General features: G+C 39.8%; 3 protein-coding genes across 4 annotated transcripts in view; 2 read left to right on the top strand and 1 right to left on the bottom strand.

Moving 5' to 3' along the window:
- The first annotated feature begins 113 nt into the window (after positions 1–113).
- sar1ab (secretion associated, Ras related GTPase 1Ab) lies at positions 114–4,156 on the top strand. Its single transcript, XM_058386762.1, has 7 exons — positions 114–321; positions 1,372–1,443; positions 1,554–1,673; positions 1,811–1,876; positions 2,000–2,103; positions 2,231–2,362; positions 2,598–4,156. Exons 2-7 carry the CDS (start codon positions 1,386–1,388, stop codon positions 2,712–2,714), a joined length of 597 nt encoding a protein of 198 aa, XP_058242745.1. The 5' UTR covers positions 114–321; positions 1,372–1,385; the 3' UTR covers positions 2,715–4,156.
- Positions 4,157–7,080: 2,924 nt separating this feature from the next.
- Positions 7,081–10,961, top strand: tysnd1 (trypsin like peroxisomal matrix peptidase 1). Of its 2 annotated transcripts, XM_058385754.1 has the most exons (5): positions 7,081–8,430; positions 8,517–8,647; positions 9,344–9,529; positions 9,837–10,072; positions 10,414–10,961. In XM_058385754.1, exons 1-4 carry the CDS (start codon positions 7,373–7,375, stop codon positions 10,037–10,039), a joined length of 1,578 nt encoding a protein of 525 aa, XP_058241737.1. In that variant the 5' UTR covers positions 7,081–7,372; the 3' UTR covers positions 10,040–10,072; positions 10,414–10,961. The 2 variants fall into 2 exon arrangements, with proteins under 2 accessions (XP_058241737.1, XP_058241736.1); XM_058385753.1 differs by having other exon boundaries at positions 9,837–10,961.
- A 434-nt stretch (positions 10,962–11,395) lies between these two features.
- spock2 (SPARC (osteonectin), cwcv and kazal like domains proteoglycan 2) overlaps positions 11,396–27,113 on the bottom strand; it is a 29,415-nt gene continuing 13,697 nt past the window's right edge. The window contains exons 3-10 of the mRNA XM_058385755.1: positions 26,883–26,997; positions 23,880–23,985; positions 23,099–23,213; positions 21,701–21,823; positions 21,157–21,375; positions 15,170–15,232; positions 14,186–14,323; positions 11,396–13,554 (exon numbers count right to left, since the gene is read on the bottom strand). Coding sequence (XP_058241738.1) covers positions 13,409–13,554; positions 14,186–14,323; positions 15,170–15,232; positions 21,157–21,375; positions 21,701–21,823; positions 23,099–23,213; positions 23,880–23,985; positions 26,883–26,997 — 1,025 coding nt within the window. The 3' untranslated portion in view covers positions 11,396–13,408. The remainder of the gene's footprint in view (positions 13,555–14,185; positions 14,324–15,169; positions 15,233–21,156; positions 21,376–21,700; positions 21,824–23,098; positions 23,214–23,879; positions 23,986–26,882; positions 26,998–27,113) is intronic.

Raw genomic sequence — 27,113 nt, 5'->3', positions numbered from 1 at the left:
ATGTTATTTATAATCGTTCACGCTATTGTGGCCAAACCTTAGTTACACCCAAGATTCATACACAGCTGCTGTTTTACATTACCCCCCCCCCACACACACACACTTTCCACCACTCGAGGGCGCTGCTCACAGGGTCCGTTAGCGCGTATCCGAGCTCAGGCAGTTTGTTTACTTGACGCATTTATTTAGAAATTAGCCAATGTAGGTTACAGACAGTATTGACACATACAGCGATAAAAGAAAGCCGTGGATAAAGCAGAGATATTGAGAAAGCTGAGGTGATTTCGGTGACACGGAGCTGACGGGGTGACGCACATCGAGGTGGGTTATATACTGAAACAGGAGTCGCCTATATACCATCGCAGTCTCTGTCCAACTGTCATACCTTCAGATTAGCTTTATGAAGTTGATAAATTTGTCGATGATATGCTGTTACTATTTTCTAGAAAGACAAATATGAGGTGTTTTGTGGACTGAGCTTCTCTCACTCTTTCTATATATAGGTTACTCACGGCTACTGCCATGGGGTAACCGGCCACGGGATTTTCATAAGGGTTTAAAACCTGGCGTTATGACGTTTAAAGTAATACCCTCTTCTTTGACTAGTAATGTGAGCACAGAGCAGCTCGGTGAGGTAATGCTTTTGTTACACGCCATGTTAGGTTTATTACACAGCGTTTAAACGGTGTACAAAACACCAACTGAGGGGAGTTAGGGGGAGTTGGGGTCTGCCATTTGACTGGCATTTGTGTGCGCGCGCGTGCGGGCGTATAGCTATGTATATGTGCGCGCGCGCGCGCGCGTTTTCATATCTTAGTGGGGACCCAATGTCTTAACAAGGATAGGAATGTCTGAAAGATTTGACCTTGTGTTGTCAATTTTGTCTGTCCCCATGTGAAAAACTTATAGATAGATAGATAGATAGATAGATAGATATAACATTAGCGTATTATATTAATTGAAAGGAATAATATGCAATGGGAAGTCTGCACAAGGATAGTAAAATAACCCTGTGTGTGTGTGTGTGCGCATATACCATTGGTCCAAGGTGTCGGGTAACTATCACTAACGTGTTTATAAAAATAGTTGGTTGCTAAATAGTATTGAGTCTGAGTCTGTAGGACACAGTGTAACAAATATAGTGGAATTGTGTGAATCAGACACCATGCATTAATAAACACCTTTTGTGTGTGTGTGTGTGTAAGAGAGAGAGAGAGAGAGAGAATGCCATTGATGGAATTAAGCATGGATTTATCAAATGTTATGAATCCATGTCACTGCTCACATTCTAGCCTGGTTTTGTTCATTAAACTGTGCCACAATATAAACCCAAGACATTTCTGTGAAATTGCCTTCTTTCTTTGCCTTCAGGGAACATCAACAGAATGTCTTTCATATTTGATTGGATCTACAGAGGATTTAGTAGTGTGTTACAAATATTAGGTAATGTATCACGAATGAGACTGTTTCTGCATGAGAAATTTTCATGCCATTTAGCTATTAACATTAATACTAACAGCTGTAAGAAACTCATGATTGGTTTCTCTCTTTAGGACTGTATAAAAAGTCAGGAAAGCTGGTTTTCCTTGGATTAGACAATGCAGGAAAAACTACGTTATTGCACATGCTTAAGGACGATCGACTCGGGCAGCATGTTCCTACACTTCATCCAAGTCAGTAGTTGTTATTCATCTGTGCTTCACGGATACACAGCAATATGTGGGGAAAGGCATGGAAAATGTTTCAGTAGTCGTAACATTAACCTGATCATCTAGGCTGGTGTTATAAATTTTACCTTTGTTTTTATCAGCTTCAGAAGAGTTGACCATTGCTGGGATGACTTTTACAACATTTGACCTGGGTGGGCATGCACAAGGTAACCATGGCGATCCATCAAACTGTGTAAAGTATTACAGTACGATTTAGTGTTAGTGTACACTACACGGTTACAGGGACATGCAAAGATGCTTTGCAAATATATTTTATTCTTCAACTGCAGCAAGAAGAGTTTGGAAGAATTACTTACCAGCCATCAATGGAATAGTCTACCTTGTGGATTGTGCTGACCATGCGCGTCTCCTTGAGGCTAAAGTCGAACTAGACGTGAGCTTATTATTATAGTTGTTTGTTGTTATGTTTTCATCATTAATAAGTGTATTGATCAGGTCATTTCCCTTTACCAAGACATAATTTGTGTAGAAACATGACCATTTTCTGTCTGGGATTTCAGGCCCTGCTAACCGATGAGACCATATCCAACGTGCCAATCCTTATTTTGGGAAATAAAATTGACCGACCTGAGGCAATAAGTGAAGATGCACTGAGAGGAACATTTGGTCTACATGGACACACTACTGGGAAGGTAAAAAAAATAACCAAACACGTCATACGGCACGGACATTAGTGTTAATTGGAGTTTTTTTGTATTACTTAGAATGTCTTCTTCATTTTGCAGTAAATATAAATGTGTCAGGATTAAATCTTTGAAGCTTGCTTACAATGTTTCTCTCACAGTGACAGAATTGTCACTATTTGCATAATTTTGTTACGTTTTTTCTAAAATGACTTTTTATCAATTATTGATTGTTTGTCTTTAGGGGAATGTGTCACTGAAAGAGCTGAATATGAGGCCAATGGAAGTGTTTATGTGCAGCGTGTTAAAAAGACAAGGATACGGGGATGGTTTCCGATGGCTTTCTCAATACATCGACTAACCGGTTAAGCCTCAACAGCCTCTCCAAACCTGCTTGACCCTATTTATTGACGGTTTGCTCAGGAGTAAAGAACTATTTAAAACGGAATGAAAACTGACAATTGTTCTAGTAGTATTAGTTTTTTTTAATTGTGCCAAAAATAAAATATGCTCCTAAGGTACATTTGTGTAAGCTCAAATGAAATATATTTAAAACTAGGGTTGCAAAGGGGCAGAAAACCTCTGGGAAATTTCCATGGGAACTTCATCTCGGGAATTTTAAGTTGGAAACTTAACAGGAATTCATGGGAATTAATGGGAATTATTTAGAAATTTATATAAACTGTATATACAAACATAAATATAAACATTTTGTTTGGTCATAAGCTGACACGCAAGCAAACTAATGCATAAATGAGATTTTTGACTTTGATTTAATTGCAAGTAGAAATTCATTCTTTCATTGAACAACACAAAAGCATAAATGTTGAAAAACTACATATTTCCTTATGATCAGTGCATGTTATGGAGGAATGCACAGAGCATGTGAAGGTTTGGCCTCAGTAGCCCTGCAGTGCTGTGTGCATGTGACTGAGGAATATACAGGGTAGAAATTCAACTGGAATTGCATAAAATTTGGCTGTTTTAAGATTATGCTGCAAAATATATTTTTCAACTACATTTAAGTTCCCTGTTATAGGCTAACCTGCAAATTCCCAGTTTATTCCCATTAATTCCTGTTAATTCCAAAATATTTCCGTTAATTCCCATGGAAAGTTTCCATCCTTGAAAATTCCCGGAATTTTACAACCCTATTTAAATCTGAAGCAAACTGTATGGTACATGATGAGTCGGGGCTATTTTAGGATAAATTGTATTATGTTCAGGGTTTGCTTAGTCTATCCACATTACATACATTTTCAGTTAGATACACTTTCATAAATACATATTTCGCATATTTTATCAAATTGAAAAAGGGATTAAACCGGCAGGTATATGGAACATGGTGCAATAACTATGTATATGACTTATGTAGCTTGCATATATTTTATTTTTATTTTTAAACACTTGACACCCGTGTGCCTTATTGAGTGTGGTGATGTATCAGCAACTGATTGGTGCTTTAATTTACTTTTCTTTTCTTTTTTTCATTTTAAGACCACACTGTTATAGGTACAAAATTGTTAGATTTCACAAATTATTTCTGCAATAAATACTTTTTTTGGCCTTCCACTTCAATTGGCATGCAGTGATCAAACAAGAGCATGAACAGCACAACAACCTTGCAGAGAAAGAGCACTTTTGCAGTACACTGTCATGTTAAGTCATTTTTCACATTTGTAAATATAATCACTTTCACACATCTTTTAACTTTTTTAACCGATGTGGTTAAAAAAAACAACCTTAATGGCACAATTTTCATGGCTTAATTTTGGAGCAAATAAAAACAAACATTTTCAGTTATTGTTGCATGTTGTCTGTACTTTGTTCATATGTGGTTCTTCTCCAAAGCTCTTGCCACAAGGTTTGAAGCATATACACTATATTGCCAAAAGTATTCGCTCACCTGCCTTGACTCGCATATGAACTTAAGTGACATCCCATTTCTAATCCATAGGGTTCAATATGATGTCGGTCCACCCTTTGCAGCTATAACAGCTTCAACTCTTCTGGGAAGGCTGTCCACAAGGTTCAGGAGTGTGTTTATGGGAATTTTTGACCATTCTTCCAGAAGCGCATTTGTGAGGTCACACACTGATGTTGGACGAGAAGGCCTGGCTCTCAGTCTCCGCTCTAATTCATCCCAAAGGTGTTCTATCGGGTTGAGGTCAGGACTCTGTGCAGGCCAGTCAAGTTCATCCACACCAGACTCTGTCATCCATGTCTTTATGGACCTTGCTTTGTGCACTGGTGCACAGTCATGTTGGAAGAGGAAGGGGCCAGCTCCAAACTGTTCCCACAAAGTTAGGAGCACGGAATTGTCCAAAATGTCTTGGTATGCTGAAGCATTCAAAGTTCTTTTCACTGGAACTAAGGGGCCGAGCCCAGCTCCTGAAAAACAACCCCACACCATAATCCCCCCTCCACCAAACTTTACACTTGGCACAATGCATTCAGACAAGTACCGTTCTCCTGGTAACCGCCAAACCCAGACTCGTCCATCAGATTGCCAGATGGAGAAGCGCGATTCGTCACTCCAGAGAACGCGTCTCCACTGCTCTAGAGTCCAGTGGCGGCGTGCTTTACACCACTGCATCCGACGCTTTGCATTGCACTTGGTGATGTATGGCTTGGATGCAGCTGCTCGGCCATGGAAACCCATTCCATGAAGCTCTCTGCGCACTGTTCTTGAGCTAATCTGAAGGCCACATGAAGTTTGGAGGTCTGTAGCGATTGACTCTGCAGAAAGTTGGCGACCTCTTCGCACTATGCGCCTCAGCATCCGCTGACCCCGCTCCGTCAGTTTATGTGGCCTACCACTTCGTGGCTGAGTTGCTGTCGTTCCCAAACACTTCCACGTTCTTATAATACAGCTGACAGTTGACTGTGGAATATTTAGGAGCGAGGAAATTTCACGACTGGATTTGTTGCACAGGTGGCATCCTATCACAGTTCCACGCTGGAATTCACTGAGCTCCTGAGAGCGACCCATTCTTTCACAAATGTTTGTAAAAACAGTCTGCATGCCTAGGTGCTTGATTTTATACACCTGTGGCCATGGAAGTGATTGGAACACCTGATTCTGATTATTTGGATGGGTGAGCGAATACTTTTGGCAATATAGTGTAATTGTCTAGAATGTCTTTAAAAGCTGTAGCATTTCAATTTCCCTTCACTGGATCTAAAAGGCCCAGACCTGTTCCAGTATGACAATGCACAGGTGCACACAGTGAGCTCCTTGAACACATAATTTGAGAAGACTGGTGTGGAAAAACTTGAGAAGCCTGCACAGAGCCCTGACCTCAACCCCAATGAACCCCAGGCCTCCTTACCAGGGCCTCCATCACTGCCTGAATCACTGATGCACAAATCCGTACTACCCTGCTCCAAAATATGGTAGAAATCCACACATCTACACTCCGAAATCTAGTGAAACGCTTTCCTAGAAGAATGAATATTATTATAACACCAAAGGAAGTACACCGTTCAGGCATAACATTATGAGCACTGACAGGTGACGTAAATAAGACTGATTATCTCCTCATCATGGCACCTGTTAGTGGGTGGGATATATTAGGCAGCAGGTGAACATTTTCTCCTCAAAGTTGATGTGTTAGAAGCAGGAAAAATGGGTAAGTGTACGGATTTGAGAGAGTTTGACAAGGGACAAGTTGTGATGGCTAGACCACTGGATCAGAGCATCTCCAAAACTGCAGCTCTTGTGGGGTGTTCCCGGTCTGCAGTGGTCAGTATCTATCAAAAGTGGTCCAAAGAAGGACCAGTGGTGAACCAGCGACGGTCATGGGCGACCAAGACTCATTGATGCACATGGGGAGTGAAGGCTGGCCCGTGTGATCCGATCCAACAGACGAGCTACTGTTGCTCAGATTACTGAAGAAGTTAATTCTGGTTCTGATAGAAAGGTGTCAGAATACACAGCATGACGGGTCAGGGCTGTCTTGACAGCAAAACGACGACCAACACAATATTAGGCAGGTGGTCATAATGTTATGCCTGGTCGGTGAATGGGACGTTTGAAAGGCCCGTATGGTGATGGTCAGGTGTGCTGAAGCGTTTGGCTAAGTAGTGTACAATGACGTCAGAAATGCATTTATACTGTGTTATTGTATATTAATTATTTCCATATTAATTGTATGACTACGACCCTGAGTAAATTCATAAAGAGATTTGAACGATTTGCAAAACGAGAGAAATAAATATTTAAAAAAAAAAAAAAAAAAAAAGTTTACTGTCGTGTTTTGGTGCTGCTCCAATCAAAAATCGGGATATTAGTAGGTAACACATACGGGCCAATGGGAGAGGACGCAGGCCTATACAATGACCAATGAGATAAAAACCGGACGTGTTTCTGTTCTGTTTTCATACATGCTGTTAGTACGGTCACTACTCTTTTTTGTTTTTCTATTAATTGTTTTCTCTTCATGATCGTGCGGTATCCTATAAATACTATAGTGTACCTTGTTCTGTGCCTTGTCTTGTTTGAATTGTTCTAAATATTGAATGCTTCAATGTCAAATTGTTTGTATTATAATAATAGCAATTAATAAAGAAAGAAAAAAAGATTTAACAAAATAATAATAATAATAATAATAATAATAATAATAATAATACTGTCGTTATAATACTACTAATAATATTATCATGTGTTGTTCTGTCGCGCATGCGCGCGCGGAACAAAACCCCTGAGATTCTACACATGCGCAGTACAAATCGTGTTTCCGGTACGGATCGAGTAGAGAGACAGCAGCAGTGTAGCGTCGGTTATGCTTTACAAAAAATATAAGATGAGTTTAAGCTTTTTGATTAACATTACCTTGTTTAATGTTTGTGTTTATTTTGGTTCTTAACTCGGTTTGCTTTACTAAGTTATTTAAAAACAAATCGGTATTGGGATGAAAGTCCATCTCAGGGTCAGTCGAGTCTCGAGCTCGATTCATTAACCTTCATTAAAAACAAGGTGTCTGTATTGTAGGGTTTGTTTTGTTGCTGTTGTTGAAAATGTCTGTCGAGGAGATGTGTTGTGTTGTTACTGTTTCTGAAAGCAGCTGTAGTGAGAAACACCAGGCGAGTGTAAATCCACTGAGCTGCAGTGGAGTGGTGTTAAACTATCAGTCTGGACTGGTGCTCTGCAGCGGGCTGTTGTTTTCTCGGTTCTTACTGGATAAAGAGTGTATACGCCAAAACCCTAACATATTAAGTCCTCACAAATTTAATAACAATATCCAGGTTTACATAGATCATGTAGATAGAAAGGTAAAGCCATGCCCAAGCGAGAGATTCATAAAGAATGAGTGTCCCACATGCCGTAAACCTGCTGATCTGCTGATGATGGTTAACTGTGTGGAGTTTCAGGTGGCTTTCCAAAAACTCTTTCCTGACTCTGAACAGTGGAAGTTTACTGATTTGGAGGAAGACGATGAAATCCTCTACGACTCGAACTTCCTGAGTTGGTTTGCAGTGCTGCAAATGACCACAGATACCCAAGTGGATCCTGTGCCTTGGATAAAGAGTACAGTGCTTGCAAAGGGATGCTCAGTCCTGGCGTGTGGATCTCCATTCGGTTCCTTCTGTCCAGATCTGTTCATGAGCACACTGAGCAAAGGCATCGTGAGCAATCTAGCCGGAGAGGAGAATGCCTTGATTTTGACAGATGCCCGCTGTCTGCCTGGCACTCAGGGAGGAGGTCTCTTTGTTAGTGATGGAGACGTGTCATATCTTGTGGGTTTAATCACATCACCACTGTGCTGGAAGTCGAATGAATGGATTGGGCTGACCTTAGTGTGTTCTCTGCATTTAATTGTGAAGAACATATTGCAGGCTGTAACATGTCAGCAGTCACTGAAAGAAATATCAATATCAACACACTCAATTACTGATATCTGTCATGTCCCAGCACAAGAAAACTCGGATAATGAAATGTACCCCATGGTGGTTGTGGTTGAAGGTGGACAAGTTTGGGGATCTGGGATTGTGTTAAATCCTCGTTTAGTGTTAACTTGCAGGCACGTTGTGAATGGGAGACAATCTCTGAAAGTCACACTCAACACTAGTCAAAGGTAGTGTCCTGTATTTTTTCATAATAAGTATCACAAACCACGATTATTCGCAATTTACCAAATGTAAACATGGTCTCTGCCCTCAGAGCTCAGACCGTGAGTAGCACAGTGCTGTATTCTACAAAGGAAACTTCTCCTTATGATGTTGCCATTGTGCAGCTTCACGAGTCTTTCTCTCACGTCATGGTGCCACAGATAACCACCGGTTTTTTGCCTGGTAAGATAAGATAGTTGATTTGTATAACTGCATGTTAACTGATAGACATGCTACATTTCCCTGTATTTTATTTTATCCTTTCTTACCCTTTCCCTTCCTTTTTAATTCATAAATAGTGAAATAAATTTTGCTTTAAGTTTCATAGTTTTAAACCAGTGGAAGCAGTAATTATGTTTCATTACAATATTTATTCATTATCATCATTTCAAATGAATCGTTTAAAAATAAATTTCATTGTTTAGAAGCTACACTATTGACAAAAGTTTTGGGACACCCCTCCAAATCATTAAATTCAGGGGTTGGACTTGGCCACTTAGTTTCAGTGAAAGGAACTCTTAATGCTTCAGCATACCAAGACATTTTGGACAATTTCATAGAACACCTTTGGGATGAATTAGAGCAGAGACTGAGAGCCAGGCCTTCACATCCAACATCAGAGCCTGACCTCACAAATGCATTTCAAAGGAATGGTCAAAAATTCCCATAAACACACTCCTAAACCTTGTGAAAAGCCTTCCCAGAAGAGTTGAAGCTGTTATAGCTGCAAAGGGCGGGCCAACTCCATATTACATTCATGTGCATGTAAAGGCAGACGTCTCTGATTTCCGATGATTTGGAGGGGTGTCCCAAAACGTTTGGCAATATACATTAGTTTACATCATTATTAAAGATCAGTTTGATTCTGTCTGTGTCTAGGTGAGGATGTGCTTGTACTGGGTTATGGAGCTTTAGGAAAGACCTGTGGGCCCTCACTGACCTCAGGAATACTGTCCAGAGTTGTCCAACTGCAAAACAAGCCAGTTATGCTGCAGACAACGTGTGCAGTGAATTGCGGAGCCAGTGGTGGGGCTGTTGTCCGTGCCAAAACGGGCGAGTTGTTAGGTAACACTGTGTTATATAATTACCAAAAATTGTCTCATTTCCTGTGCACTTAATCACATAGTTTATTCAGTAAATCTCAACTCATTTCATTCTTGCTGTCAGCATAGCTCTGAGAGGATTATGGCTAAACACTGAGTTTTCTCACTTTAATCAGTAGGGGGCATCATTCAACTAACATGGCGTTTCTAGCCAAAGTATGCCAGAATATCATATTATTTATTATACCTGATAATTTAATAAAGTTTAAAGTTGCTGTGTCTCAGTCTTATCAGTCTACCAATTAATAAATGCATTTGCTTTTGTCCAGGTATTGTGTCCAGTAATACGAGAGACTTTGCAGCTAAGGTTACCTATCCCCATTTAAACTTCAGCATCCCAGTTTCCGTGCTGGAGCCCCTTCTGGGTCGCTTTGCACAGACGCAAGACCCTGCTGTCTTTCAGGAGTTGGACAGTGCAGACGATGAGGTTAGGAGAGTGTGGAGACTTCAGATTCCTCAAAGCAAGCTGTAAATATGTCCCACTGCTTTCACTGAGATAGAAAATGTGAGTGACATTACCATGCACATACCATTGTTTCCTACATTCCCACAGTGGCATTAACCAACAGACTGTTCCACTTTTGATTGCTGAAGGTTCAGTCTACTGGAAGAATAGAAAGAAAAGGAAAATGAATTTTAAAGGTCATTGATCGCTGGTTATTTTGTCTTTGAGTAAACAGAACTTATACGACTTAATTCTCTGTGGACATCAAATGTAATTATAATTGATTACTATAAAGACTAATATAAGCAATTGTGTATATTGCTAGGAAACTTTTTTAAAGCAATTTCACTTTTATGGATTCATAAAATGAATGACTATATTGTGTTTTGATGATCCTTTAGGATTTTTAACTGAAGACACTGAAGCTAAATTTTCGTCTGCTGTTCTGCCATATCGTGTGGTCAACCATACGACTAGTGCCTTACTACAACTATGTCAAATAATCAATTATTTCTGAAACTATAATGGCTTGTCTTGTTGTACAGTGACTCTATATTAAGCCAGCCATGAACTAGATGTCAGATTTGAAGTATTGAAAATGGGAATGGCCTTAAGTGGTCTTCATGCATACTGCTGTCAGTATTACTTGGGCTTAGGAGACTCAAACACTGACTGAAACGAAGTAAATCTGGGGAATGGAAAGCCTGATTAGAAAACAAATAAAGCCTGAAGCAGTTGTTGTTAGACTGGAGACACAAATCATGGACTATTACTTCTGCTTTCACGATTTCCCCTAGCCACACAGCTTATTCTCTATGAAGTCTAACTGGTGGAAGTGCTCATTTACTTGACTGGAAAAGTCTTTCAATTCTGACATGTTGCATTTCACTTTCACAATGTGATTGTGCCTCAATAAAACACCGATTATTTATCACTGTTCCTTTTCTTTTCATTATTTCGAGCATTTTAAGCAAAGCCCAGCGATCCTTCCATAATGTTAATCAATGCCACAGTATTTACAGTATATTTTCATTCAAGTATTATGGTGTAGATGTGAGTCTGTGTAAGGTAGGGTAAGGAAGCAAAGTAAAGTAAAGTACAGTGTTAAAGACAACTTTGTGTTCTGCAGTACTGTGCTTTAAGACAACATTAGGTTGTTAAAACCAAAAGGAAGTCAGCTGACTGTGTCTTTTCAAAAGCGCAGGGTAGTAAATTGACCGGACCTGCTGGGAACATTTATTGCTGAAACTTGAAATCTTATCAGCGCTCTTGATCAACAGGAGAGAAGAACTAATTTGTTTTTCCCTCCTGATGAGAGCAAAACTGATTGCGGCTATGACCGGAAGGTTCATTCGCAGAATAACCGAGTACAAGAGAACAAGATGTTTGGGCCCAATGCCTTTAATCATAATTATACTGAGCCAAAAAGATGATATATTGGGACAAAGAAACATGCAGCTAAATGCAATTCTAATGCAATTGCCAGGGCAAATACACTGTGTCTGTATACTCCAACTATTTACAATGATAAATTTATATGACAATACAATCATATGCAAGTTAATCCATCCTCATGAGGTGATGCCCTCATACACGTGAGGAAAACTAACAGTTATCTCCTCACAATCAGACCAGAGTGACAGGCACTCTAATGACACGGATTACAACTTTAATCCAACTGAAAAAAATTCTATTATTCATTCTTACAGAGAACTAGTTGTTATCTTTTGTTGATTTAAAGAGAAGACAAGCATATTACATCCTATTACATCACACTCCCCATACTGCTTAGAGCTCACAGCCTGGATCCGTCTGACTGTATTAACATACCAGATAATATCTGTGATTCACACGCTTTTAAGATTTGCACGGATTATGCACAAAGCCCGTGCGTCTTGTGCTGAGCGTACTGTAGAAAAGCATTTTTCAAACAGTCTTGTGCTCTCAAGAGGGAGTGATTGTTTCAGTGTATGATAAGGATTGCACAGTGTTTACGCCAAAAGACCTGTTATGTGTATGAAATCACAGGGGTCTGATGTCTCACTGTTACATGACCTGATACCATCGACAACCTGAAACCTTCTCAAGAAAACAAAAAAAACAAGTCTTATCTGGTGACAGAAACGTTTATACCTAGTCAGTGCATTTGGTACATGAATGTCGTGAATGTAAACCAAAACTATAAACCCTTGCAGCAAAAAATATGTACACCTACTAACATTACAACAGACTCCTATTTCAGCTGGGTGAGATGAGTGGATCTGATTAGTCAACAGGCAAAATAGCAAGACAGACAGATCCCCCTGGCTGTCATTGGGTTGGGTTGCGTATCTCATTCTCCATACTGCTATTCATACACATGTTTACTGTGACATAACTGTTATCTCAGAGATAAAGCATTTTTCCCTAGCCTTTTTTTTCTGTGATAAAAATCTGAAAGCAGAGACCATGTTTTTACAAAGAGTTACTAGGTCTCCGAATATGTCAAGTTCAGTGGTATTACGAGGAAACACAGTGCTTCACTATGTCCACTTTCAGGGGATTGGATCATTGGACAAATACAATGTCTTCTTTTTGAGCAAGTGGAGCAATGTGCAGGAATGTCTTAGGGACTATATCGATAATAAGACCAACAAGAAATGCATAATGATATTGCACAAATTTATAGACAAGGACAGGACATGCTGTATGACACAGAAACTCGAATCATGTATCAGTAACTGACTTGTGGTTAGTTATCAGAGCAGTTTTTGGCTTTAGAATGTATTCTTGCTGTGTTCTAGCCAGTGAAACTATATGGGGTTAATTAAACCTGTAAATGGTGAACCCACAAAAAGGTCAAGAAAGTGTCATTCTGTCATCATGTGTTCACTCGAGGTCTGCTAGTCTTAGGTCAAATCTCAGTGCTTCCATAAAAGTCTGAAACTAAAAGGTAACATTTCCAAATATATATGTGCATTTAGTTTATGCTTCTTGCATAAGAATAATGTGACATTTGAGATGAAGCACACTGTATAGCATTTGCAAAGCTCCTGTTCATCTAAAGAGAAAATGTCCAGTTATCAATTACCTAGATTCCAGCTTAAGATTGCTGATGCTATTGACTTTATCAGAAGAGCACAATCTTAAACACAGAACAAAAAAAAAAGTTTCACAAGTATATATAAGATCTTTTTTTTTTTTTTCTTTTAACTCTTTCCCACACCCATAATTTCACTACAGTTATCACAACTCAATAACCCTTCCCTCCCCTCCCTGGCCAATGCTGTTCGGAGTGCAGTATAGAGATGTCCAACCCTCCAGTTTCCACCATTTTGTGTCAGCAAGAGATGGAGCTGCCTCGGAATCAGTGGTCAAAGTAAAGCTATCTTGACCAGGCAACCATTTCGTTTTGGTCTACCAGATATATCCACCATCATCCATTTCCCCGATCTCTTCCTCCTCTTCTTCAGCCTCTTCTCCGGTGTCTTCTGCTTCTTTCTCCTCCTCGTCCTCCCATCCCACGCCACTGCCGAAATCCCCCGAGTAGCCAGCCACTTCATCTAGGAAACACAAAGTGAAAGTCGGAGAAGACCAAAACGTTCTTGTCATATTTAATGGATCTGCTGTTTACTTTCCATCAGCTAAACATGATTTCATCATATCAAAACAAGTGCAGCAAATCTACCACAAACTGTGCAATTTCCCTCTAATAAAGGCTGAATTAAGAATCTAATTGCTTAAATTGTGACAAATGGCAAGCATGTTGTGTGTTTAGCTATTAATGAAAACCATAAAGAGTGTCTGGATGGATGCAGCATCAGCATCAGTAACATCCATTACAGCAAAATGAGCAGAAGAAATGAGAATGCTTCAGCTACCTGCTCAGACACAACAAACAAGACTTGTGGCTTAGGCTTTGGGCTTTTTAATGGCTATTGTAAGCCCAGTCAGGGTATTTGTTCTTATCACCTGCAGGTCCATCACAGCCAGTAGTAATTAATCTTTCGGACCTTTATTTCAAGTACGACAACTGCTCTTTTGGAATGGTAATGAACCTGGTCTAATGAATGTAACACTTGGTCTTCTGTCACAGGGGTGACTGATGGTTTTGTGTATCTAAGCCCTCGCAACAAAGGCAGCCTTGTGCTCTCTGTATGTGTGTTTGTGTGTCTGCACGTCGTGTGTGCTTACCACAGTCAGTGTTGCCATGGATTCTGGAGCCCATTAACTCTTCTCCATGCTGGTCTACACACCAGCACTCCCCCTTGCTTTGGTCACATTGCATCTTCCTATAATAACCATCCTCATCACAGCTGGGGATATAGGTACCTATCATGCCAAAAACACGTGTGTTCAGATTAGACATGTGTTATGATTTATGTTCAGCTTCACTCCTTGCATCAATCGAATTGAGCATTGCACTGAAGCTGAGATTACAAAGCAGTCTTAGTTCTGTAAATAATCGGTCATGCGCTGGAGCCAAATGACAGCAGCATGTAGGGAACAACCTTGAGAAGGACTTTCCAAATGATTAATGGATGTAATTGTTGTTTTCTGAACAGTAAAAAAAAACACACTGCATATATAAGTACACATTAGAAAACAAAAAAACATGGTTTGCCAGTTCAGTGCAGCTTTGAAGGATGTGCCTAAAAAAACCACTGATGTGTATTTTAGGAGACAATCGGAACAGGAGCCAAAAGAAAAATATCTGTGCTGTGGTGATGATGCCAGGTTTTGTCATGTCGTCAGGGAGCATGTGTGTGTTTGGCCATCTTTGGCTGCTGCCTGCATCTGCATCGTGTCCTTGGAGATTCCTGCTGATGGCATAGCCAAACATGTAGCACTGCCCACTGCCAGCTCTGCTTCATGCTAATCCCCATGCCTGATTAGCAGCTAATCCCAGCCTCGTGCTTGTCATCTGCTTCACGAAACTCCTCCAGCATCTCTTCTGTGATGTTTGATCAATCTGTCCGTTACCTAACTTATCCTTTTTTTCTCTGCAGCTCTAAACTTTTGTTTCTGCATCATACGCAATATTGCTTCTTATTCCTGGGCCATTCAATATCCCTGCGTACTTCATGTTTTTTTCTTTATAATTTTTCACCTTCCTTTTCCTGCCTTCTATCTGGTTCCTAACCTGCATTTTTTCCCCCCATGAACGTTCATACATACCTGGCTTCTTTTTGGCTCCTTCCTGCATTTGGATCCTCTCTAGCTCAGCCAGGCAGGGAGGCTCTGAGGACCAAAACAATTAGAGCATTAGAGAGAGACACTCTGCTAATCTCCTCCAGCCAAACGCTGAGCTTCTGCACCGTCCCCTGATGAACCTTACATTATGCCATTCATTTCCCACTGCAGCTGCTAAATCAGGGTCCAATATATTTCTTTTCACAAAGTTGATAGATTTGAACAATTCTGTGTTGCTACAAATTCAGAATATGCAATTGACAAAATAAAGCAATGACAATACTGTCTGTATAATCACATACTATATATTGGACTAAGCATAAGAACATAAACTAACATAAAACACAATTTTACTTTGGGTAATATAGAAAATAACATGCATACAGTCATGTAGATACAGGTCAAGAGCTTCAGTTATGTGATGTTCACATCAAATGTCAGAATGGGGGAAAAACATGATCTCACTGACTTTGACCATGGCACGGTTGTTGGTGCCAGATGGGGTAGTTTCAGGCACTTTCAGGCACAACAGTCTATAGATTTTACCCAGAATGGTGCAAACGTGGAGAAACATCTTTTAATGAGAGAGAATGGTCAGTCTCTTTCAAGCTAATTAGTCTACAATAGACTATACAATAGACTATCACTATGGTAAGCACAAAATGATCACAGGATGCACAACACAGGAACCTTGAGGCAGATGGGATACAACAGAAGCCAAGAACAGGAATCAGGCTACAGTGGGCACAGGCTCACCTAACTGGACAGTTGGCAACATTATGCACTGGATAGTCATAAAGTAGATCAGTCCATTGTAGTCCCCAGTGTTAAATAAATATAGAAATTACCACCCTACATAAGTTGCACCAAAAACACACTAGGATTTGATTTAAAAGAAACAATTGCTGTATATGGAATTTATATGGAAAAGTATGATTACACATATATTAGTCCATTCAAGTTTGAATCAGGAAAAAAAATACTATTTTTGGTTGGTTTGGTACTTAGTTTGGTTTAGTTTCATGATACACAAAATGAAAATAACCAAAAAGAGGGGGAAAACATTAGCTGATGGACATATCAGGATAAAAAACTCTCTGGAGATGTTTGAATCCTGACAGTGCCATATTCCAAGAAAACTGTCACAGAGATACACAGTCAACCGCCTCTGACCTCATGTATGTATGCAAAAAAAGGCAGTTATTGCTGTCCTCTGAGTGTGTTACAATGCCCTGTGACGTATCATGTACAGAATTTCAAAACAATGCAGCTGGCTGGATTCATATTTTGAGGGACTTAGTGTAGTAACAAACGTTTTCATAGATTTAAATAAGCATATGTTTAAGTAAGGCTTACATGGCACCAAGGAAACCACACTCTCACTGCTGTGGCCCAGGTTCAGATCCCAGGCAGGGAACCAATCCAGATACCGGCGGCTGCACAAGCCAGTCTCAGTACACTCAGTGCTGGTCCCAAGCCCAGATAAAAAATGGTGGAGTTGCTTTAGGAAGGGCATCTGATGTAAAACCTACGCTAAATTAAATACACGAATCAGATGAATCACTGTGGCAACCCCTAAAGGGAGCAACTTGAAGAAGAACAACAACCACATCAAGGCCACTAACACCTCAATCGTTCCAAACAGCAGTACAATACTACATGACCTTTCATCAGCCTTCATAAAGACTGAACTGCCAGATGACTACTTAACTAACTTAACTACATAGACTATACAAACTATACATCTGACTAAGAAACACAAAGAAAGTGAACGAAGAGATCTTAACTGAAAATGAAACACTTCGTCTTTCCAACCATTTCATAATAAAACCACCTTAGCCTTAAATCCAACACAAAACAAGAAACACTGAAAACCATATTTTTTTATCCATAATGCTCAGAAATTCAATTAAAGTTCCACAAACAAAATACACAAATTGAGTTAGCCCCCCCCCCCACACACACAATGAATGCAATCCATTCAAGTAAACAAGTACTTTTTTGTTGTTGTTGTGTGAGCACCTGGAAAATAACAGTAAATTTAACCCAGTAAGGGAAGTCAAATATACATACTGGGTTTAAGCCGCATATTTACATTTACAATTAATTTAGTACAGAATTTAAAGCATTTAAGTAATTCTAATGTTTACTTTTCAGATTTCAGATTTACTGAATTGCTGATTTTTTTTTATTTCAGTGTAAAGTTTTTATTTTGAAGTATTTTTGTGTTTCCCCTTGGTAATGGACAACAAAGGAATTTTCCCCATGGCTGTAAGGGCCAGATGGACATAAACTGCTGATCTCCTGGGATTTTCACTCACAATAGGCTCTTGAGTTTTACTGAAAATGGTGCAAAAAAAAATGAACAAACAAAAAAAACCACCATCCTGTGAGTGGAAGATCTGCAGGCTGAAACACCTTGTGCATGACAGAAATCATAAATCAGGTGAATGACCAGACGCATCTGAGCTGACAGGAAGTCTATAGTAACTCTTTCCATCTGTGGTGTGCAGAAAAGCATGCACAAAATATCAACCTTGGCTGGCAGGAGTGGAACCAAGTGTGGTCTTCTGCTGTTGTAGCCCATCCACCTCAGGCTTCAACGTTTTGTGTATACTGAGATGCTTTTCCCTTTTGGTTCCAACATCCATGCCACAATTAAAGTCATAGAGATGACAGTTTTTCTTTTTTTCTGATGAACACATTGAACTGAATTGTTTGACTCTGATCTGTATGTTTTTTTCCCCATTGTGCTGCTGTTACATGATTGACTGATTATTGAGTGTGTGCAACCTCATATTTATACCAAAGCTAAAGTATACATTAGGTATTTATTTTGCCATATATATACACTTTTGAGAGAAAATACTTTTAGCTCAAGGCTAATAGTATACATAAATGAATCATTTTCATTCATTTATCAATTACTCCATTTACTGGATCACTCACACAGCTCTGTGTGATCTATGCCCTTCACGTCTTATACAAATTTCTGCTTGGCTGCTTGGGTCCCAGAGTGATTCAGGCTGAGCAGGTTGTCAACAAACAGTGATGTTTTCGTTCCATAATGGTCTGTGATGGCTATTTCCCCTCCATTGGGGAAAATCTGAGGGGGGGGGAAGTGTGACAGGCCAAAGGCAAATACACCTGCCTCAGGAGAGGTGGGAATGCTTAACCAGAATCAAATAAGAGTGAAATTGGTGTGTGTGTGTGTGTGTGTGTGTTGCAGAGATTCTTCTCTGTGCCGTTCCTGTACTAGAGGGTGGAACATATGCTTGTTTTTGTAAAATAGTCTTATCCTGCTTCATGGCGTGGCAGGCCCACACACACACACACACACACACACACACACACACACACACAGGAAAGAAGACGCCAGCTAATGTTAATAATATGCATTATTCCCCACTGACAAACATACACAAATACAAAAAGGGATTTCCCCTCAGCCAACCCAACACTGCCACCCACACACAAAACACCTGCTAATCCTCAGTCACATGAACCTCTGTACTTTTCATTCAGAACACATTTCCTGAGAAGCACCATGAGGATGCAGTGGAAACAGATAGATGGTTCTTTTTTCTTTTCCTTAAACAAACAAAATCTCTGGACACCAAAAAAAAAAAAACAGGCCATAAAACAGGACAGTGCTGTTTTACTTTCCTCACTCTCGCTCTCTGCTCAGCTATGGAGGGCAAAACTTTGTGTGAAAGAGCTGAAAGCCTGGGATTACTTTAATCCAAGCATCCCGCATATGGGTGAATTCCCCGCTCAAGTTTTCGATTATATTTAGAAAACCAATTAAGCCTAATCCAGTGCAGTTTGAATGAGTTCTGTCAGTTTGAGGGATAAGAACAGTGACACTGCACCAGAAAGACTCTTTATAATGCACTTTATACTTTATAATGCACAATTTAAAAAAAAAAAATCATAATGTTGGTGTTTTATTTATATGTTCAAGCTTTCAAAACATTATTTATTTATAAATAATAATTTATATATTTAACTGCATTATATTTATTACTATATATTTTAACTGTTTCTAAAATATATGGGAAAAATGGAATCAACATACACTGATGAGCCAAACCATCATGACCACACACCTAATATCCTAATATCCTCCTCATCCTCACAAAACAGCTCCAACTCACAGACATGAACTTTACAAGACCTCTGAAAGAATCTGGCACCAAGACATTAACAGTAGATCCTTTAAATCTTGTAAACTGTGAAGTGGAGCCACTGCAAATCAAGACTTGTTGTTCCAGCACATTCACAGATGCTCGATAGGATTGAGATTTGGGGAAATTTAAAGGGCAGGGCAACAACCTGAACTCTTTTTCATAAACCACACACAATTCCTGAAAGTGTACAGTGTAGCAGGCCACCATATATCCTTCTGAAAGAGGCCACAGGCATTGGGGAATAACATTTGCCATGAAGGGTGGCAAAATAGATGGCACATGTCAAAATGACATCCATATTAAATCCACAGACCCAGGTTTTTCGAGAAGGATGTTTTCAAGAGCATCTGACTCCTTCCACTGACATCTCGTCTTTCCACAGTGCATCCTGGTGCCATCACTTCTCAAGGAAAACACTGCACATTTAACCAGCTTACTGGAAAATAGGACTCACCGGACCTTATATTGCTCCATGGTTCAGTCCTGATGCGTGTGTGTTCATTGTAGGAGCTTTCAGTGGTGGACAGGGGGTTAGCACTCTGAGTACTCTGACTGGTTTAAGAGTAAACTGCCCCATATGCAGCAGGGTACAATACACTGTGTGTTTTGACACATTGCTCTTGTAAACATTGTTAAAAGTTTCTGCGATTCTGTGCTACATTAAACCTTCTGTTGATTTGAGCCAGATGGTATAGGGTTAATCACCCTTGTGCACTGATGAGTCTTGGATGCCCAATACAGTTTGTGGTTTGTCCATTTCAGAGATGCCCAGATGTCTGGTCATATCAATTTGGCCTATGCCAAAGTCTCTCAGGTCTTCAGATTTTCCCATCCAACAGGCCAATTATGAGAACAGACTGTTTGCCTAGAATCTAATATATCCATCTGTTTTATCTGCCACTGTTACAAGATTATCTGTTTTATTGGCTTAATCTGTGAGTGGTCATAATGCTTTGGCTCATCCGCGTTTGGAGAAATAAATGCAGTTTAAAAATGGCTTAAAATGCAACACCTGGAAAATCCTAGTGATTTTTTCAGCCATTGTGTCATCCTTTTTTACCACCTCCCTCTTGCTATTTTTAAAAAGCACACTGTGATCCAATTTAGCAGTACATCAGACATTAATAGCAATCTTTAATCTTCCCAGTAATTGCTAATACACATCTGGGTCATTCATGAGCATTGATTAAAAACAAGCAAGGGAAAAATACAGGAGCTTTTTGTAATATTTTTGGTTTGAAGCCAAAAACCTTTGAAGCCCAAATCCTTTGCTTTTTCATTGTGACATGAACAATGAATGAACGCAACATACACAGATCAATGACACACACATTTCAATTATTATTATTTATCAATTTTTCACATGCATTTTAAAAATATATGTTTATAATTCTTAGTAATGTCCATAGCACACATCAGCTGCACTTAGTTTGTATGAGGTGACTGAATAAAATAGTACTTGTTTTCATTGTATTACTATTATAAACTGTACAGTGAGGCCACATTATATATTTATTGCTACTCATGAAGACTGAATAATATTATCACATCATAATAATTTAGATTAGATGCATGTATCTCATTATAAAGCAATAAAGCAGTGCACAGAAAGCATCCTTTTCCTATTCTGAACACAATATCGATCGTGTTGAGAAAGCAAACATAGCAATGCTCGAATGAAATCAGCTCAAGAAAGTTAAACTCTTTTTGTAAATCTGTCATTTGAAATCAGTCATGGAAGTACCCTGGTGTATACTGAAAGTATGTATGATTGTAACTTACTCTCTCTCCAGAAGCAGAGGCACCACTCGGCTGTGGAGACTTTGCCATCACGGTAGGAATCGCAGGAATTGAAGAAAGGCCGGATACACACTTCATACTTATCCAGATTAATAGCAGCCATCTCAGCCTGGTCCAGATACAGGTCATTATTAGTGTCCAGCTTCGAAAACATCCATCCAATGGAGTCCTTACATGTTGCCACTAGAGTGCGGTCCAAAACTGTACAGAGAAGTGCATAATTTAACATGAAACACTATTTCAGCTTACAGACTTATTTCAGAGTCTTCACCGTGGCATAAGTGAACTAAGCTGATGACATGATTTTATGGCAGGATCGAAATATGGTTCAGAAAGCTTTGTGTAAATTCATATTAAATAGAAAAAATTGCACTTACAAGCACATTCCTAATATAACATTCTAACTCTGTTCTGTTTCTCAGCGGTGAGCTTTGGATTTTGGCGGCCTCAGCAAAAGTCAATTGGTGTAATCTTGTTCAGCATCAAATCAATGGCTGAGCAGACAGCTGACAGCTTTGGGCCTTACTTGATGCTGAGGTGGCTGCAGTAGGCTTGCGTGTGTTGTTCTGTTTGGCGTTGCCCTGAAGCAGCTGGAACCAGTCACGCAGACGATCACCCAAATCTGCCAGGTCCTGACCTGTACAACTGTCTATAGGTCCGAGTGGGAGAAAGCGTGAAAGCAGAACGGAAGGGGAGACAAGTAAAGGAAATAAAAACAAGGAAATAAATTCGGCATAGGAAATCATAAGCGAGGTGCAATTGAAATTTAGTCTGACTCTCAGAAACCAACAAGGATATTTAAACACCACACTGATGAAAGGAATTAAATTAATAAGTTATAGAACGAATAATAATAAACAAACAAAGAGTTTTCTGTAATATATTTACAAGACTGCACATTAATCTATTATCTTGATTATTGAAATGTGTTGAAGATGTATATATTGCACATTACCATGAAGCCATTAGAGGTATATTACACATTCTATAAAGTGACAAAAGTGAACTGTACTTTACAGAGTGTACTGTAGTGGCTATTTCTTAGAGCGGAAAGCTTAGTTTAAAATAGTCTTTAGTCCTTAACAGCTCTAAAGGCCTTGGGGATTACTGGGAGATTGAGGGGAGTTACAGCTTTGGGGAAGAAGCTGCAGTTCAGTCTATAAATCAAAAACGTTTGTGGAAAGGCAATTGTAAAAGAACCGAGACACTGAAAATAATGGGGCCTTTAGACATCCCTGATGTCTATCCCTGATGTCTAGGGCAGCAAAACCTTTCAAAGATATCCAGAAAGAGAAAGAGAGAAGCACTGAATAAAATGTGGATGGTTGATAAATCAGTAGTCTGTAGTTCTCAGAGAGAACTTTAGGGGATGTCAGAAGAGAGGAAAAATGTCTTGAGGCTGTTTCTAGGCAAGAGCAGTCTCATCAATTAATAACTCGAGTTATGCCTCTAGATCTTTTATATTTTAAAGTCTTAAAGAATTTCACATCATCCACTTGGTTTATTGGTCTGGTATAATGTTCTTGAAAAAGGTCCATTATTATTGTAATCTTTCGGTACATTTAGCACTAGCAATCCACTCGTCTTCTAGCAAACTAGCTCGACTGTGTCTGTAAATCACATGCATTTGGCCGAGGTGAGAGTCCCGGTTGGCTATGACTTATGGTAATAAGTAAATCTGCTCAGTGAGTTTAGTGAATGGCTAATAGCAGCACGGTACCGCAGTGGTCTGCTACTCCAAACACCTGACCTGAAGCAGGCTCTCCCAGCAGCAGGACAGACAAAAAAAAACCCCGCTATGTGTGCAGGTGCAGCAATAAATAAATCATAGAGCTGTTTAAGCTTTGCTGTAGTGCAGTGATGGAAGAAATTATAGCAGTAGAACAGCTGCTGCCGTTTGGTGGTCACTGAAAGAGCTACGTACTGTGTGTACTGTCCGTCATTGTACTCGGCACAGCTGTAGTGGAACACGGGCAGGGACCAGTGCACTTCACACTCAGCTCTTTTTTGGTGAGACAGGCTTGATGCTGGAGTTTACACTGAAACAACCACACACACACACACACACAGAAAAAATAAGAAGGTCCATATAAGATAAGACATACTGTAGCAACATTTGATTACTGTTGTGTACCAGAGTATAAAAGTAGTTTGTCTGGGATTTCAGTTAAATTCCAGATTCTGTACACATACTTTATAAAGGTGACCACAAAAAAGACGATATCTGATCCGGATAAGGCATCATCTTTCTTGGAAAACTAATTCCCTTCCGTACCTCAGCCTCTCAACAAGACCAGAAAGAGATAAAACAAGACTGCACATAAATCTCATTTTATTCCTTCTTTCCCTCTCTTTTCAAGTCTCTCTTTCTTAAGTGCACTCATCCTCACATCCCCTGATATTTGCAAACCCTACGGGCATATTCATCTTACGTTTTATGAACCTCGTGGGCTACTATAAATGAGATATCCATGATGACAGAGAAACTAATGAAGCAGCCCACTGCCACTGCACATGCTGATTCATAGGAGCATCATAAAGGATAAATAACTACGAGTAATGATTCCATCATTTCCTTCAGTAACAGGCACAAAATAATGAAAAAACCCAGCACATTCATGTATATTTAAATTTTAACAATACTACAAAGTCTTAAATTGTACAAATTGCCATTTAAAATGAGATCACTTGCAGATGTGTTTTACCTGAGAAGCGTAGTTATAGCCATCAGAACCACACACAGGCCCAGAGGTGGACACAGGGCATGGTTTGCAGTTGTTCTCCTGCTGACCCACCACTGGATGCTTCAGCCTGTGAAATTACATTCATGAATATGACGCTCAAGGCTCCAAGATTCAAGTACTGATGCTAGTCATCTTACTGGTGCTCTATGTACACCCATTTTCTAGCAGATGTCTAGAACATTCTGCTCACTACCATGTTCCGCTTTTCGAAAATATTAAACCAGTTTATACTCATTAATGTCATGACTGTAATGGCCATAAGGGATGGTTTTTGGTTTTTGCTTTTGCTGTGGATGGTGCTTGTAGAGAACAGGGGCTTCATGTTGTGATTTAAATAGCTACTGCCCATGTAGTTTCTGTGCATGTTTGACTCTAGATAGACAACACTGGCTAGCCTAAATTGCCCCTAGGTGTGAATGAGTGTGTGAACATGTGTGTACATGGTGCCCTGGGATGCATTGGCATCCCATTCAGGGTGTAGTCGTGCCTCACACCCAGTGTTCCCGGGACAGGCTCCAGATTCCGGACCCAGTTCAGCCAAAACGTTTAGTGAAGATGAATGAATGCACCTCTATCCTGTAATGTAGACACAGACTGAAAAGTAATATCACAATATGTGTTGTTTTGTTTTGTTTGTTTAACAGAGCATATTGTGGTCTGCTGCAGTAGTGCTGAGCTTTGAATGCTGTTCTCTTCAGCAAACAGAATCTGATATATGTTTGCTTACTGCACTGTTTTTCTTCTACCTACACTGTATCTGCTGTTTACACATCAGGGTTTTCTTAGAAATCTTTTAAGAAAAGCCATAAAGCAACCACTATTCTCTTCCAGGGAGAGCATGCTGGGGAAAAAAAAGGGATTCCAGGGTTCCACACCAACAGCAACCATCAGAGAGAAGATTTATAAATCTAAAGTCCTTTTGTATAGAGCAATAATCCCTGATGCCCAGGCACCAAACCAGGAAGCTTGCAGTTCTGCCATGCTGAGCTCCAAACGTGAACCTCCTGAACCACAAAAGGAAAATTCATCCTTTCATCATTATGTTCTTAATCTGTCAGCAAAATGTGACCATCATATCTGTTGGGGCAGTGTATATTTGTGGTTATTTCATTTTAAAGAAGAGTTGTCCTAGTTATGAAAACGACAGATTAGTTTCACAAACCTTTTATAACCTTTTTTTGAGCAGATGCTGTTGTGAAATCTGCATCAGTAGTTTTAGAAGCAACACTCGAAACAAATGTGTGGTGTAGGATACAGTCTGTAATCATTTGTTTAATCATTTCTTATATTAAATAAGTACCTATTTCTAAAGAAGTCATATGACTTTAGACAGGGATACTGTTTATTTGGAAAGTGAACTCATTTTAAGGCTCCAAAATATTTATGGCATGCCTACCCCACTCTATAGTCCCAATTAGTAGAAATAATAGGCCTACTATTTTAAAACATTCATAGTGCAAATGCACCGATCAGGCATAACATTATGAGCACTGACAGGTGAAGTGAATAACACTGATTATCTCCTCATCATGGCACCTGTTAGTGGGTGGGATATATTAGGCAGCAAGTGAACATTTTGTCCTCAAAGTTGATGTGTTAGAAGCAGGAAAAATGGACAAACGTAAGGATTTGAGAGAGTTTGATGAAGGGCCAAATTGTGACGGCTAGATGACTGGATCAGAGCATCTCCAAAACTGCAGCTCTTGTGGGGTGTTTGCAGTCTGCAGTGGTCAGTATCTATCAAAAGTGGTCCAAGGAAGGAACAGTGGTGAACCGGGGACATGGTCATGGGCGGCCAAGGCTCATTGATGCACATGGGGCGTGAAGGCTGTCCTGTGTGATCCGATCCAACAGACGAGCTACTGTTGCTCAGATTGCTGAAGAAGCAATCTATAGAACTATTTTAATTCAATGCACTGAACCCTCAAGTCAAAGTCAAATGGTTGAGTTTGGCAGTTTAGTCAGGTTTATGTAACATTTTCATGAGTATTAAATCCAAATACCAAAAGCATTTCAGAATGTGTGTGCTGGGGTGTGGTACATTCATTCCTGAGCTATTTTGCACTGGTTGTGTAACTATCATGTGCAAATGTCTGTAAATATGAAAAACATGCATTACCCGTAATAGGAACTTTCATGAAATTTTAATGCAAGATGCAAGAGCTCGCTGTTAGGTGTAGCTAGGTTACAGACTCAAACTATAGCATGAGCATACACTGTAAAATCCATTCCATTATTTCTTGCTTAATACCATGACCGCACCACCCAAAAAAGCTTATTTCTGTTTTAAATAGCCGCTCTACACGCTGTCAGTGTAAAGGCCAAATTGATTAACATGACAGAATGATGGATGGAGCACCGCTGCAGTCTGGTGTAAAATGGGCTTAAGAGGAGCTCCAAATTGAATGAAATATTTCATAAATCATGTTCATGTACATGGAACTACATGATCAATAACAGTTGGTAAAGATTTCCTACAACCCCCATCCACATGACCTCATCCCAAGGTTGAGAGCATATGCCCCAAGTGTGCTTAGAATACATTTACATTTCAGGCATACACCCTTATCCAGAGTGACTTACATTTTCAGCTCATTTTATACAACTGAACAACTGGGGGATAAGGGCCTTGCTCACAGTCCCCGCAGGGGCAGATGATCGAACTTTCTGTATCTGTAGGCCAACATCTTAACCAATAAGCTACCAGTAAGCAAAGACAAAGATATTTGATTGATAAGATCTTGCTTGATAAGGGTTTATTCTCTGAAATGTCTTGCTATGTTTCCTTACCTGCTGAAACTGATAAATGTTCACCTGTCTTTTAAACTGTCATGTCTATATACAGCATACAGCAAATCTGTGATGGCTTGCTTATGCTAGAGCTAGAATTTCTAGTGAGAGAGAGAGAGAGAGAGAGAGAGAGAGAGAGAGAGAATGAATTGTTAAAGGATGAGTTAATCTTGCCTGTACTCCAGCTTCTTACGGTTGACACACACAGCACGCTGGTAGCCCTGGGCAACACACACCTTGTGTGGGCTACACTTCACCTTCTGGCAGGGGTCTTTAGTGGTGTCTACATCTGTTGGAGAAAATAGGACCTTGTAACGCATAATAGCAATCACTGTGGAGGACAAAGACACTGTGGAGAGGCTACAATTATCTCCAAAATAATTCTGGGTTACAGAGAAACAGTGG

This window comes from Hemibagrus wyckioides, linkage group LG03 (genome assembly GCF_019097595.1).
Source record: "Hemibagrus wyckioides isolate EC202008001 linkage group LG03, SWU_Hwy_1.0, whole genome shotgun sequence".
NCBI classification, from domain to species: Eukaryota; Metazoa; Chordata; class Actinopteri; order Siluriformes; family Bagridae; genus Hemibagrus; species Hemibagrus wyckioides.
This window is presented reverse-complemented; position numbering and strand designations above follow the sequence as displayed.

Bases quoted from the DNA above. Each gene is read 5' to 3' on its own strand.
- sar1ab (XM_058386762.1), top strand. From the start codon at position 1,386: ATGTCTTTCATATTTGATTGGATCTACAGAGGATTTAGTAGTGTGTTA. The intron at 2,104-2,230 runs GTGAGCTTATTA...CTGGGATTTCAG, and splicing joins AGGCTAAAGTCGAACTAGAC to GCCCTGCTAACCGATGAGAC. The intron at 2,363-2,597 runs GTAAAAAAAATA...GTTTGTCTTTAG, and splicing joins ATGGACACACTACTGGGAAG to GGGAATGTGTCACTGAAAGA.
- tysnd1 (XM_058385754.1), top strand. From the start codon at position 7,373: ATGTCTGTCGAGGAGATGTGTTGTGTTGTTACTGTTTCTGAAAGCAGC. The intron at 8,431-8,516 runs GTAGTGTCCTGT...CTCTGCCCTCAG, and splicing joins ACACTCAACACTAGTCAAAG to AGCTCAGACCGTGAGTAGCA. The intron at 8,648-9,343 runs GTAAGATAAGAT...GTCTGTGTCTAG, and splicing joins AACCACCGGTTTTTTGCCTG to GTGAGGATGTGCTTGTACTG.